Source organism: Odocoileus virginianus, chromosome 17, assembly GCF_023699985.2.
Source record: "Odocoileus virginianus isolate 20LAN1187 ecotype Illinois chromosome 17, Ovbor_1.2, whole genome shotgun sequence".
In the NCBI taxonomy this organism is placed as follows: domain Eukaryota; kingdom Metazoa; phylum Chordata; class Mammalia; order Artiodactyla; family Cervidae; genus Odocoileus; species Odocoileus virginianus.
The window spans coordinates 13,956,652-13,970,719 of NC_069690.1; the positions used below are offsets into that span (position 1 = coordinate 13,956,652).

General features: G+C 44.7%; 1 protein-coding gene across 4 annotated transcripts in view; it reads left to right on the forward strand.

Annotated features, from left to right (window-relative positions):
• Positions 1 to 225: 225 nt before the first annotated feature.
• RFFL (ring finger and FYVE like domain containing E3 ubiquitin protein ligase) overlaps positions 226 to 14,068 on the forward strand; it is a 75,472-nt gene continuing 61,629 nt past the window's right edge. The window contains exon 1 of one of the 4 annotated variants that reach the window (XM_070478680.1): positions 226 to 471. In XM_070478680.1, coding sequence (XP_070334781.1) covers positions 266 to 471 — 206 coding nt within the window. In that variant the 5' untranslated portion in view covers positions 226 to 265. Of the gene's footprint in view, positions 472 to 932; positions 1,080 to 14,068 lie in introns of those variants that run through there. The other 3 variants (XM_070478684.1, XM_070478685.1, XM_070478688.1) reach the window with 3 other exon arrangements.

The window sequence follows — 14,068 nt, forward strand, 5'->3', positions numbered from 1 at the left end:
GCTCTTGGGCGGGGGTCGGCAGCCCGCGACCCGGGGATCCGCCAGGGGGCGCGCGCGCGCGGAGGCCGCCCTGCGGTCCGCCGCGCGCCTCCCGCCTCTCTATGGTGGCTCGGGCGCGGCAGGAGCGGCGGCGGCGCGCTCCCGGGGGGAGGGGGGGCGCCGGGGCGGGGCCTGCACGAGGGGCGGGGCCTGCACGAGGGGCGAGGCCTGCACGAGGGGCGAGGCCTGCACGAGGGGCGGGAGCGACCGGCCCCGGCGGCTGGGGATGGCTGAGGGGGGGCGGGGGGGACAACTTCCTGGGGCCGCCCGCGAGGATGTGGCGACCGCCCCCCGGCGCCCCTCAGCCCTAGAGACGCCGCCGCGGCGCAGCCCGCAGCGCCCCTGCCTGAGGCGCCCGCGGCCCGGATCCGGCCCCTCCCCTCCCCTCCCCTTCCCCTCCCAGGTGCGGGGCCGGGCAGGCGGCCGCGACAGGTGAGGAGGCAGCGGCGCCCGCGCAGGGGTCCGCGGGGCGCCCGGCCTGGGGCTGGGCTTCTGGGGGAGACCAGAGTGGGGGAACGCGGCTCGGCCTCAGGGTCTCGCCAGGCTGTGGTCCTTGGTGGGGGGGCGGGGGGCGCCTCCTCTGTGCGGGGCGCGGCCTGAGACGCTCGCTGCCCACGGGGGATGAGAGGAAGCCCTCAGTCGCTGAAAAGTCTGCGCATTCACGATAGCCCGCACCTGTCCCATTAAAAAGTGCTCCTCACGGAAGCACTTCACCTGTGGGAACACTAACGGGAGACGTGTGTTATCATATATCTCCAAACGCCCTTCCCGACCGGCAGGTTCAGTTGGCTTGTGGGGGTGGGGGGGAAAGAGGCGGCTTTTGAAGCAGAGGAAACTGAGGCAGGTGCGCGCGGCGGCCTGCGTTCAGCAACTAGCCTGACCCTACTTTCCAGGGCAGGAGCCCCGCGGGCTGCTCGGAAGAAGGTGGGGCCTGGAGTTCGGAGGCTCGATGGAGAAGTTTGGGGATATGCTTCTCCCAACCACGTGCCCCCGTCCCCACCTAGGGGCCCCTGGTGGAAGTTGTCTTCTGTTCCCCTGAGGTAACCTGTATGGGGTCGCCGGTGGCCAAGACGGAGAGGAACGGTGGGGCCTCAGCAGCCGGGTTGCCCACGAGACATTTGACTAGACATGGGGAAGAGTGCTGGACCCGGGGAGGGACAACCTCGCAGGCTTCTGTCTGCTCAGAGCTTGATGTCAGGCTGGCTGAAGATAGAAACAACAGTATACTTTTTCCTTTCTGTTGGCCTGTCATTTGTTCTAGGGGAAAAACTGCTTGTGTAATCAAGGAAGAGTGTACCATGCTCCTCCCCGTCCACCCCTGGGAAGAATTACTGTTAGCTCCGACTGAGGGCTTCACCCACAATTGTCACTTTGCCCCCTGGCTAAAGGCCACCAGAGCATAAGGAATAAACATCCCCAGGTGTTATGTGGCCTTCTAAGAAAGTAAGTTTCTTGCCCATCCAGTTTTACAGATGGTTTGGAGGGCAGATACTCCTTGTCACCCCCCGTTGGCTACAACTGTGTGGGGAGCAGTTGTTTTCCCAGTGACAGTTCAAGATAGTGTGGCCAAGGTTGTCCACTTACGGGAACATTTTTCTAGGGATGGAAGCAGGCAGGGGACACGGTGCTGGCCGAGTTTGTGTATGGAATTCTAGGGTTGGGAGCTAGTTCAGGGGATTTCAGGTTTGACTACTTCTTTATCTTTTTTTCTTGATTGTGTTTTGCCTCACATTCAAGGAAATAGATGATGGCAAGCATTTCTGAAACTCTGTAGCGTATTTCCAATTAATTCCGGACTAAAGAGTACAAGTCATAAATTACAGTTTATTTAGAGGTGTTATTTTCTTAAGTTTGAAAATTGGGTATGACAATTAGTTTGATGTGGCAGGCCTAACTGAAATAACTTCATTGTGCATGAAGAAGGTTTCCATTAATCTTGGGACACACACACACACACACACACACACACACACATTTTGATGTCTGTTTAGGAAGATCAGCCCACTAGAAACTTCCATATTGATCAGGAAGACAGCTGTTATCCCAACTGTTTACCTTGGGGTCAGGGATTGTAAATCTTTGAAATCGACTCAATTTAACCCGTTGCTAAAATAACATGCACAAAAAGAGAGCTGTTCACAAAAAGGTTAGACATTAATTTGTTTTCAAAACTTTCTCACGATCAAGCCAGTTGATACTTCTCTGCTTAGCACTGTCTTAAGATAGCAGTGGAAAAAGCATTTTCTGTGACCAACATTTAAAAATATAAAAAACAGCAATAACAAAGAAAGGGTACAGTTTCTTCCCTAATTACCTGTCCATTGTGATGTTTAGTACACAAAATGTGTTGTGCCTAGAACTTTCTGAAAACACCCTTGTAAACCTAAGGAGTGTTAAGGAAACTAATTCCACCTCGATTTTTTATTCTTAGAACCTGTAATAAATACTGCTGTTGTTTTAAAAGATTAGAGACTTTTGTATGAAACTTGTACTGGCTATAGGGTTTATGTTTTGAGAGGAAAGATTTAACCTCTGCACCTTAAAATCTCATAACCTCTGCAATACTGAACTGAGTTATAATTTAGAGTTTAATGAGAATGCATAGTTTAAATTGCTGTTGCTGAAGCCACGAGGTGTGAGCTTCCTCATTATTGTTTGGTAATGGTTACCAGTTATTATTTTTGTTTGGTTACTGATTTGGTAGGTGTGACTTGTGTTTCTCTAGGAAAGATTCTGGCAATCTGAAGGACAGTCTTTTTCTATGCAATCACAGATTCCCATTCCTTCAATAGGGAGGTGGTGAGGTTCCTTTCTTGTTTTGTGAGTTTATATTACTTGGAGTTTTAAAACCCTAAAACCTGTTGGACTCTTAATAGAGTATCCTGTTGTATCCTACATGAAAGCCATCCTAGATGGGTTGGAATCATTGGCCTTACGTGTTGAAAGACTTCAGCTCTCCCAGGTCCAGGATTTATCTGCTGTGGTTAGGACAGTGGTTTTATCTAATCCTCATGATGCCATTCTTAGCTTAAACCCTTTATCCTCCTTTATCTTTGTTAAGAGTGTCATGAAGTTTCTCTGCTTTCTCTAGTTCAGGGTGACTGTTCCACATGTTTGATGCATTTGGGCCCACTAATGTTCAGAATTGGAGCAGTTGGTTAAGAGAATCTACCTGTTTTTAAACATTTTCCTTTTTCAAGGGCATAAAAATCTTGAGTTTCCTCTGGGGAAAATCAGCTCTTTAAAAAGCTAATAGGAAAACAAAAGCTGGTTTTTCAAGCTTTTTACCAGTACGATTGATTATTCTCAACCTTTTCTTTTCTGGTTTTACCAGTACAGTGACTGGTGAGTGATGATCCAGAGGCACGGGAAAACCCAAGATCTCCCAAATCATCAAAAGAAGGTCACATTGTATTCAGTGTAGCTTTAGCCTTTTGTAACTCAAAAGTGAGTTTTATTACAAGGAGTTCCCAAAGCCAGCCACTCCTTAAAAGATTCACTACATAGCAATTTTGTCACCGAGGGGTTCTTTAAAAATACAGATTTCCCAGCTCCACCTCCTGAAGTGTTTTTTTGTTTTTGTTTTGCATGGATAAGTATTTTAAAAGCCTCTCTGGGCAGCTACTTACAAAACGCTCCCCGAGTGATTCTGATCTGCAACTGGGTTTAGGAACCAGTGTTGCATTGCTTTGAAATTCTTTATAAATTGGTAGTCCCTTTAAAAGCGTCATTATGTTATTCAGGATGTTTGATTTGCTAGAATAGTCCATTTCCGAGTCATGACAGATAACAAAGAGCTTTTATAACTTTTATGTAAATTACTTTCCAGAGGGGCCCTGTCTGCCTTATTATCTGTCAGGAGTCATGAGTGAGGGTTGGTGAGAGTAGCTTCCTGTATTTCCTGAGTGGACAAATGAATGATAATGTGGAAACCACTGGAGGACTGAACGGGTAGTCAAATCTAGTTCTGATCAGTGTTGCATAGGAGAGCTGCCTGGTCATCCTCTGTATGTAAGATTTTAAAATAAAGCCAGTTTGCCAGATGTTTCATTTCTACATTAACTGAAGCACTTATTGGATATGATGGATGCTTAATAGGCAATAAAATTTAGTCACAGGTCCTTTGCCGAGTTCATGAAGGAAGAAAAGGTGAAATCCAGAACCCTCTGAGTTAAAGCAGAATGGGGCACTTAATATGTTAGGGAATTAAATTTGGGGAAAATGTAACAGTTTAGAAAAGAGACAAACCTGGCTTTGAGTCCCAGTTCCTCCACCTCCTGGCTGGGCTGCTTTCGTTGTTGTTTAGTCCCTAAATCATGCCTGACTCTTTGTGACCCCATGGACTGCAGCCTGCCAGGCTCCTCTGTCCGTGGGATTTGCCAGGCAGGAATACTAGAGTAGGTTGCTATTTCCTTCTCCAGGGGATCTTCCCAACCCAGGGATCAAACCCGGGGCTGCCTTAGACACGTCACTTAACCTCTGTGGGCTTCCTTTTCTTCATGTGCCAGATGAAAATAATACCTGGTGGCTTTGATCAGTGGATGAAAAACGAGCAAATCTCTTCTTTGTACATTGTATGGAGCTCAATGAATGTTCTCTTCTCCCACTTTCTCAGAGGATTTTTATTCCGTAGGCTTCAGATATCTTTCTAAATCTGGCCTTTCCCCTGTCTCCTTCCAGGAATATCTACTCGGTCAGCTCTTTTAGAAAACGTATGAAAGAGTGAGGACTCAAGAACGAGAGAATATGGTAAAGAGGAATGAGTCACAGATACTTGAAAAAATTTTTTTTCTTAGAACGAGTGGAGTGTAGGCATATATCCAGAATGACTGTGGGAATAAATTCATGACATTATCCAAATTCTGCCTCCAGTGTCTGGGCTGTAGCCTGGGAGCTCAACTCAGGCTCCTGGGCTTGGGTGGGGGGGGAGGGTGCTTATTAAATAGCACCTGACAGATCTTTCTTTTCTCATCTTCCTCCACCCCTCCCTTTTTGGTTTTTTTCTTCTCTCCTTCTCTCCTCCCTTTCCCTTTTTTTAAACTGCCTTTCCTTTCGACTTGCCAATCATGGCCACGGTAATCACAGATCGGCCGCTGGAACTCTGAGGCTAAAAAAGGTTGCTCGTTGCTAACACCTGTCCGCCCAGCTAAATGAATAGGATCTTTTGTGGGCAGGAGGTTAAAAAAAGCTGATTAGTACAATACTGGCTTAAAGGACCTATTAATGACGTAACATATGTAAATGACCGAGTGATTTTAAGCCATTTTGGAGATCTGTTTCTTTTTATTATATTGAATTAGGATGTTGGTTGGATTTTTCCATGTGTGAATCTGCTTATTGCCCAGACAGACTGATTTTTGTCACATTGATTGGGAATCATTTATATTCTAAAGAAGTTTCTGCCCTTAAGGGCCTTTGTGTTGTTCGGCAATGTCTAACTTGCGTATAATACAATTAAAGTTTTGTTCACTGTGCTGCTGACATAATTAGTTTAATTTCTGCTCCTTATATATTTCTCTTGGCAACTGGGAAATTAAAATACAAGATTTTGCATAAAACTGCTTTTTTGAGGGGGTGATTTTACTGTGAGTCCAATGGACTTAGGCCCGAGGGTACAGTTTTGAAGATGTCTTACTCAACATTCCTGTAATAGTCTCTTTTTCTCTCTTAGAATTAATGTGTTAAGACCCATAATTGGCTATTCAAGCATTCAGAAGAGACAATGTTTGGCCTTTACCCCGTGATTCTATTTTTTCCTATATGTCTTCTGAGGAAATGTATGTAATTTTTGGAAACCCCTAAGTATATTACAGTTACAGTACATTACATGAACACATGAACTTTTGCGAAGGCTAGAGAATGGAGTGGTTTTCTCTGATAAGCTGTATTACTTAATTCTCTCCTCAAATCACCACTGTTCTTTTTAGATCATAGCGTGTGCAGACCTGATGTGAAAGTGAAAAGGCTGTGATGCCTGGCAAATCCTCTTCACAATTTTTTTCTGTGATGCGTTTCACAGAGATGGCTCTCGTCTTCAGGAGCAGAAGTCGCTCTCAAGGAGACTTTACATTTAATTACTCTAATCCACACTTAATTTCCTACAGCGTTCTTGGAGAGATTCTCACTAGGCTGCTGATTTCATGGAGTTATGACCTATGGAGGTTTTTACCTCGGTTAAGCCTGCTTTTTTTTTTTTTCGGGAGAGAAAGTGACGTTGGTCTGGTAATTTCTCCATTGTCCTCTCCTATAAAAAGATAAGCAAAACCTTTTGGCTCTCTCAGCCTCTTTCAGCACGCATGTGCTGAATTTGAACTTTACAGAATTTTTTTGAGCTGGTGTTACTTGACTTTTAAAAGCTGCCTCTTCTCCAGTGCTACAGATTAAGCCTACATCTCCTAGTTTGACCTTCACATGGTTTTTCTCTAATGGCATGTAAGAACACGGTTTCATTATCTCTGGGTTGTGGAGTGAATGGTCATGGACAGAGGAGCCTGGCCGGCTACAGTCCATAGGGTCGCAAAGAGACTGGTCGCAAACAGGGCTGGGCAACTGAGCATGCATGCAGTGGTCAGGTCTCCTAGGGACAACCGTTGTGTTTCCACCAGGCCTGTTCTCAGGGTAGGGGAAGCCCACCCCATTTGAACTACTTGAAGCCAGATTGATTTGCTGAAACATTTTAACTGTCTTCATCCTCTTTGATGAAATACTGCCTAGTCATCCTGAAATTTACAGGAAGTTAGGCCTACAGGAGGCTCTGCTGCCCCCACCCCCACCCCCAGTGGTTAAACATAATTAGTTAGTAATCAGCACCATTGTTTGTTTGCAACTGCTGGATTATGTTAAAAGACTTGGAAGAAAAGCTTTTCTTAAGGAAATGGAGCAGCCTCCTCTCCCATCCTGGCTTTTTCTTGTTTTCCTCTATTCATTTACTTTGAAAAATCTTTCCAGTCTTAGTCCTGATAAGGCATATGAATCAGTATATTTTATGCAATAAGAAAGCTTCTTGTTCCTCCAGCAATTTCTGTGAATTCCACCTCCCCCTCCCTTAAAAAGAAAAACAAAAAACAAACAAACTTTCTTCCAGATTAAGAAATCTGCTTGAGAAATAACCAGACCTCATCTTATGTTGTCTTCCAACCTTTTCCTGGGCCTTGAGTCAGTGGTTCCGTAGCCAGTGAATTACACCCCCTCCTGATCATGCTGAATTATTATCTTCAAGGCATGGAACAAGATCCACTAGAGGGTGAGCCTTTATTTGAAAATGCTGGATGAAAGGAGTGTTCTGATTTGGGGAAAGAGGGTGGAGCGTTTTCCAGAACTTTGGAGGGAGTGGGGGCAGCTTTGTTCAGCCAGTTTGAGGAATCTTTGTCAAGAATGGCTCTCAGGAAGAGGGTGGAATTGCTTTGGGATTGCTTTTTGCAGACCAGCAGCCGTGGTTTGGTCAGTTTGGATTCTATGGAGGTGAAGAGGAACAGTTAGGGGTTAAAATTTTGTGCTGGGAGTGTGGGGTGGGAAGAAATAACTGAGGGACTAGGAGAATTCTTGGGCCTTCTCTCACTTCTGTCTGCCTCTCTACCTCTTGAGCGTGATTAGATTTAGGTGCCATTCTTGGTCATTTGTCCTATACTGACGGAAAAGCCTGCGTAGTCGTTGTGTGTCGCAGCTGAAGTTTGCCTCGGCCAGTGCTGGCTGCAGGGCGGGTGGGGAGGGGATGCCCCAGTGCTCCCAGAGTGCTTGACAAGGCCACGGCCACCTCCCTACTGCCCTCACCTTGTGGTTGGACCCAGCCCTCCAGGTACCCTGAGTCATCACTTCCACGCCCATTGATCTAGTTCAGTGTTTCCCAACTGTCTGGACTGGTGACAGCTGCAGACTGGCAGCTTGAGGAATAGTGACGTGAACCAGCCAGTTAGTGAGGTATTAGACACTTCTGCAGCTTCACCCCCAGATGCTTGTCATCAGATTCCTAAATTTTATTTATCTGAATAAACTTTTCTGTACAGCACATCACCATGTCTGCTGTACTACCAAAATTAATATTAAAAGTGAAAATACATTGACATTTACATCTAATTTGGTTTTTGAGATACCAACTATCCACACCTGAACTGTTATTTGTGGAAACACTCAGAAATAGCCACCTGAAATCTTTCTTCTCAGGTTTTCAGAAACAGCACAAATATAAAAGTAAGTCACTAGTTTTCTTTGGAAGGGGATTGGTACAAAATTTGAGAGTTCTGAATATCATGTCAAGAAAGCAGATCTTGATACCATAGCCTGTAAATGTTTACATGTATTTTAATATACATTTGCTCTTCCCAACTGAAAAGCTTTTTTTCTTCCCCCAATGGGGAAAAGTTGAAATTTGTTGTTATGTATTACTGATATTATAAAAACATGTTAAAATATGCTTTATGTAAGTTTTTTGTTTTTTAAATTGTGGCTGTGCTGGGTCTTCATTACTGCATGGGCTTGTCCCTAGTTGCTGCGAGTGGGGGCCACTGTCTAGCTGGGTTGCACGGGCTCCTCATTGCAGTGGCCTCTCCCGTTGCAGAGCACAGGCCCTAGGGCGCAAAGACTTCGGTAGTTGTGGCACACGGCCTCAACAGTTGCGGTTCCTGGGCTCTAGAGCACAGGCTCAGTAATTGTGGCTCACAGGCTCAGTTGCTCCTTGGCATGTGGGATTCTCCTGGATCAGGGATGGAACCCGTATCTTCTGCATTGGCAGGTGATTCTCCACTCCTGAGCCACCAGGGAAGTCCGCTTCCTGTAAGTTTTAATATACTGATTTAAAAAATACTTTACCTAAAGTAATTTATCAGGGATTACACTCAAATCGTGACCTTTTTTTTTTTTTTTAATTCTTAGAAGCATTAGATTATTATTGCAGTAGATCAGAGTTTTTGTAAGTGTCAGAGTCTCCTGGGTACTTATAAAAACTGCCGTTGGTTACTTATAAAAACTCCCGTTTCCTGGTTGCTAGCCCACAGCTATAGAATCTGGGAATTTGGAAATGAAGCTGGGGATTCTGATGTAGTTTATCTGCAGACCACACTTGGAAAAAGTATTGCTGTCAGAAGGAACCACACATTAAAAAAAATGAACAGTGTTGAGAAATGCTGATATTGGGGGGCTGCCTTTAAAAATTCTGCAGAGGAGGAATTCAAGGCATAGGGAAGTAAAAAAATCTCCAGTTCACTTAGAGTCTCCAAGTTAGTTGGATCTTGCAGACCAGCAATGAGGTCTGTTGAGTCTAAGTGGACACTGTTTCTGTGAGGTCACACCAGGGTTTACCTCCTTATTGGTTTCTTCTCACGTGTGTGTGCGTGCCCAGTTGTGTCTGTCTGACTCTTTGCAGCCCCATGGACTGTAGCCCGCCTGGCTCCTCCGTCCATGGGATTTCCCAGGCAAAAATACTGGAGTGGGTTGCCCTTTTTTTCTCCAGGGGATCTTCCCAACCCAGGGATTGAACCCAAGTCTCCTGCTTGGCAGGCAGATTCTTTACCATTGCACCACCTGGAAAGCACATTGATTTCTCTAATTGCCCTTAAATCAGAAGCTGTAGGATAGGGCAAGTATGCTCTGATTCCTTCAGAACAATAAATGACACAATTGGCATTTCTGTAAGTGAAAAGCTAGTGCTTCTGAAACTGTGGTGAAGGGCCAGCTTTGTGAAGTGCTTATCCAGTCTATTGCCAACTAATATTTTTATAAAGTACAAGAAAAATGAATTACCAGAAAGTCATACACTTGGATGCACAGCAGTGTATACCTACTATGAATTTTTTGTGTTTACCTTACTACAGATCTCCATGGACGATGTGTGACTGCACACTTTGAGTAGCGTTGTTCTAGGTAGTTCTGAGGACATCTTAGGAACTTGATGTTGTTGTTGTTCAGTTGCTAAGTCGTGTCTGACTCTTTGAGACCCCATGGTCTGTGGCACACCAGGCCTCCCTGTCCTTCACTATCCCTCGGAGTTTGCTCAGATTGATATCCAGTGAGTCGGTGATACTGTCTAACCATCTCATCCTCTGTCACCCCCTTCTCCTTTTGCCTTCAGTCTTTCCCAGTATCTGGGTTTTTTTCCAGTGAGTCGGCTCTTCCCATCAGGTGGCCAAATTATTGGAGCTTCAGCATCAATCTTTCCAATGAATATTCAGGAACTTGATAGGTTACGTGTAATTGAAGCAACCAACTAAGAACTCCCTTACCTGGAGAGAGTTCTACCACTTGATGACTGCTAGATCAGAAAAGGTGAGGACACACCTTTCTTTTTTTCCTGACTGCAGTGAATCTTTGTTGCTGTGCGAAGGCTTTCTCTAGTTGAGGTAAGCTGAGGCTACTCTCTCGTTTTGGTGTGCAGGCCTCTATTGCAAAGCACAGGCTTTAGACGAGCAGGCTTCAGTGGTTGTGGCACACAGGCTTAGTTGCCCCAAGACATGTGGGCTCTTAGTTCCCTGCAGTGGTAGGCAGATTCTTAAGTCCTGGGAAGTCCCAGGACTCTTACTGTTAATGTATTTAAGAATCTATTGATAGACCTCTGGTACCTATATAAGGAAGGATATTTACCTCTTTTGTCTTAAGTATTGGAAAGGCGTTTCCAACTTTTCTGGCCTGTAACTTGACTTACAGTTAATAAAGATGCTTAAAGGTGGGGGACAGAAAATGATGTTTAAGGGTGTGCCGTTTCTTTGAGGCACTTCAGAGTGCTTGGTTTCTAGAACCCTTTTATAAATAGGAGCAAGCATTATTAGTTTTTGTGGCCATAATGTAAAAATGAGTGTTGATTTGGAGCAGGGGGAAAAAAATCCTCTTCATCCATGCGTTGCGTCCTGGTTTAATTGCTTGGTTGGATGAAATGGCAAGCTTGATAGATTATTAGAGCTGTTATTTTGGAGGTTAAACAATAATGGAACTGTTTGGATGTTTGCAAGGAACACTGCTCTCTGTGTTTGGGCTTTGCTCTGGAGAAAGTTTCAATTGTTCAGAAGCAGTGCTCGTTATAGAATGCAGCTTCTGTGCCTCCTAGCACAGCTGTCTAAACTACTCGCTCTACTGGGGCCTTTGGACAAGCATTGTTTAACACTTTGGGAAACAATTTGTGTTTCTGATTCCAGATTGTCTATGGTTGTTCCTGACTAGTTGGGAGACCGAGAAATGGGAGAATGGTATTACGTGTGTCTTACATGTGTCTTAAGTTTTTTTTTTTTTTCCTTTAAGCATCTCTAGAACAAACTCCGTCTTTCTCACTGGGGTGGGGATGGGTAGGGGGGTTATGATGAGACCATTGATTCCCTGGGCCTTTTCTTTCCTAGTTAGTGACTGTTCAGTAGAATAGCATGTTGTTGGGCTGTGTGCCCACCTACGGAGGACTTGGGTCATTATATCCTTATGGTACTTCTCCTTATGTCATATTTTACCCCAGGGGTCCTCGTGTTGTAAGTGATGGTGGAGTAAAGAAGCCCAGATGAGCACAGAAAGTAAAATTTTGAGCTTGAGGCTTGTGTCCTTTGAGGCGTGTGTCCCGCTTCTGTACATGTGATATCTGGCTGAGAGAATCACAGAGGAAGCATCACTGACACTTTTCCCACTAACCTCGCCCTCGTGTTTTAGAGACGACTACTGAGACTTTTGTAGCAAAAGCTATTTTTACTACCCGACCCGGTAACCACATCTTTCACAGTTTATTTGTCTAATCGCCGTAGTTTTCAGATGCTTTTGAGTTCAAGCAGGGCACTTTGGGCCGCATGCTGAGCTGAAATTGCGGTGAGAGTTCACTCTGCATGGGTTACCTCTGGTGCCTCCTGGCTCTTTGCTTCTGGCCCCAGGGAAGCTCTGAGAAAACCTCGGGAGGGATGGGGCACAGGTAACACCTGAGATACACTTCAAATGGTTGAGCCAGCAACCAACCCACACTGAAAGAGTCCTTTTTTCTTTTTTATTTCTGGAGTCGAAAGGATAGCAGAATAATATGAAATGTGCTTGCCTTACAAACTATTCGCCTCCCTTATTTCCCCATGGTGGTTGGATATTTGGACAAGTAATTGTAATTGCACCTTTATGGGCACATACGTCCCTTTCCCCCAACATCTTTAAGCCTTGGCAGTAATCTGTGCTCTCTCTCTATAATTTTATCCTTTTTGAAATGTTATGGGAATGGAATCGTAACAACATGTGGCCTTCTGAGATTGGCATATTTCACTTAGCATGGCGCCCTCCATCCAAGTTGTATTTAGTCATGTTGTATTTAATAATGCTTTTTGTTGCTGAATAGCGTTAAGTAGTATGGATGGATGGATCACTATTTTATTTAAATTGAAGTATAGTTGGCTTACAATGTTGTTTTCATTTCTGGTATATAGCAAAGTGATTCAGTTTTTATACATATAACTAAATATTCCTTTTCATATTCTTTTCCATTATGATTCATCACAGGATACTGAATATAGTTCCCTGTACTGTACAGTAGGACCTTGTTTTATCTATTTTACATGTTGTAGTTTGTATCTGCTGATCCTAATTTACTTTCCCTCACCCCTTTTCCCGTTTGTAGCCATAAGTTTGTGTTCTATGCCTTGGATGTAGCACAGTTTTTTAGCCATTTACCTATTGTAGGGCATTTGAGTTGTTTCCAGTTTGGGGCTGTTACAGATAAAGCCATTATGAACATTTGTATACAGGTATTTGTGTGGGTACAGGTTTTAATTTCTCTGGGTTAAGTGCCCCAGAATGTAATTGCTGAGTCTCAGAGCAAGTATATATTTAGTCTCTTGAAGAAACTACCAAACTGTTTTGCCCAGCACTGTACCATTTTACAGTCTGTCCCACCAGCAGGGTATGAGATCCAGGTTCTCTGCATCCTCGCCAGCATTTGGTATTATTCCCATTTAACTTTTTAAAACAAGTAGCATATCTGGTTTTTAAATTCATCAGTTTACTTGTAAACCTGATTTAATTGACAGAGAGCAGAGATTTTTGAGTTGTGGTTAGTCTTCCATGTGGCTGTGTCTCGGGACAGTGGTCAGTGGTCTGTTGACCTGCTTTTTAATCCTCTGCCCTGGTGAAGAATCCGCCTGCAGTGCAGGAGACCCCAGTTCGATTCCTGGGTTGGGAAGATCCGGTGGAGAAGGGACAGGCTGCCTATTCCAGTATTCTTGGGCTTCCCTTGTGGCTCAGCTGGTAAAGAATCCGCCTGCAGTGCGGGAGACCTGGGTGCAGTCCCTGGGTTGGGAAGATTCCTGCAGAAGGGAAAGGCTACCCACTCCAGTATTCTGGCCTGGAGAATTCCATGGACTATAAAATCCATGGGGTCACAATGAGTCGGACAGGACTGAGTGACTTTCACTTTCACTTTGGTGTCCTCAAGAGAGGGAAGACTAACCAAGACTAACCTTGGGGGAGGCATGGACCATGAGCATGAGACTCGCTTTCCCCTTTACCTGGCAGGACCTGGCACATCTCTGCATCTGGTCCAGAATGACAAACAAATGAACCAGTTGCTGTCCTAACACTGAATTCTGGTTAATTCTTTACAGGTTTGCCTCAGTGAATGCAGCCTTAAATATGCTGAAAATTTGGCCAAGAATGGCCCTAAGAACTTGTTCAAGTTGTTCTGAACTTGTTCAGTTTATCCTTCAAATTTCATTTTCTTTGTCCAGTGATCTTAGGTATTTTATTTACTTCATTTCTGAATGTTAATTAGCTTACACTGCTCATTTGAGTACTAAAATAACACAAAAGTGTATATAGAAAACAAAAAGTAAACCTTCACCCCTAGCAAAACTAACTACTATTGAGTGGCTCTAGACTTTTGAACTTGGAGAACGCAATGGCACCCCACTCCAGACTCTTGCCTGGAAAATCCCATGGATGGAGGGGCCTGATAGGCTACGGTCCATGGGGTCGCTGAGAGTCGGACTTGACTGAGTGACTTCACTTTCACTTTTCACTTTCCTGCTGTCTAGTCAAAGCTATGGAAAAGGAAATGGCAACCCCCTCCAGTGTTCTTGCCTGGAGAATTCCAGGG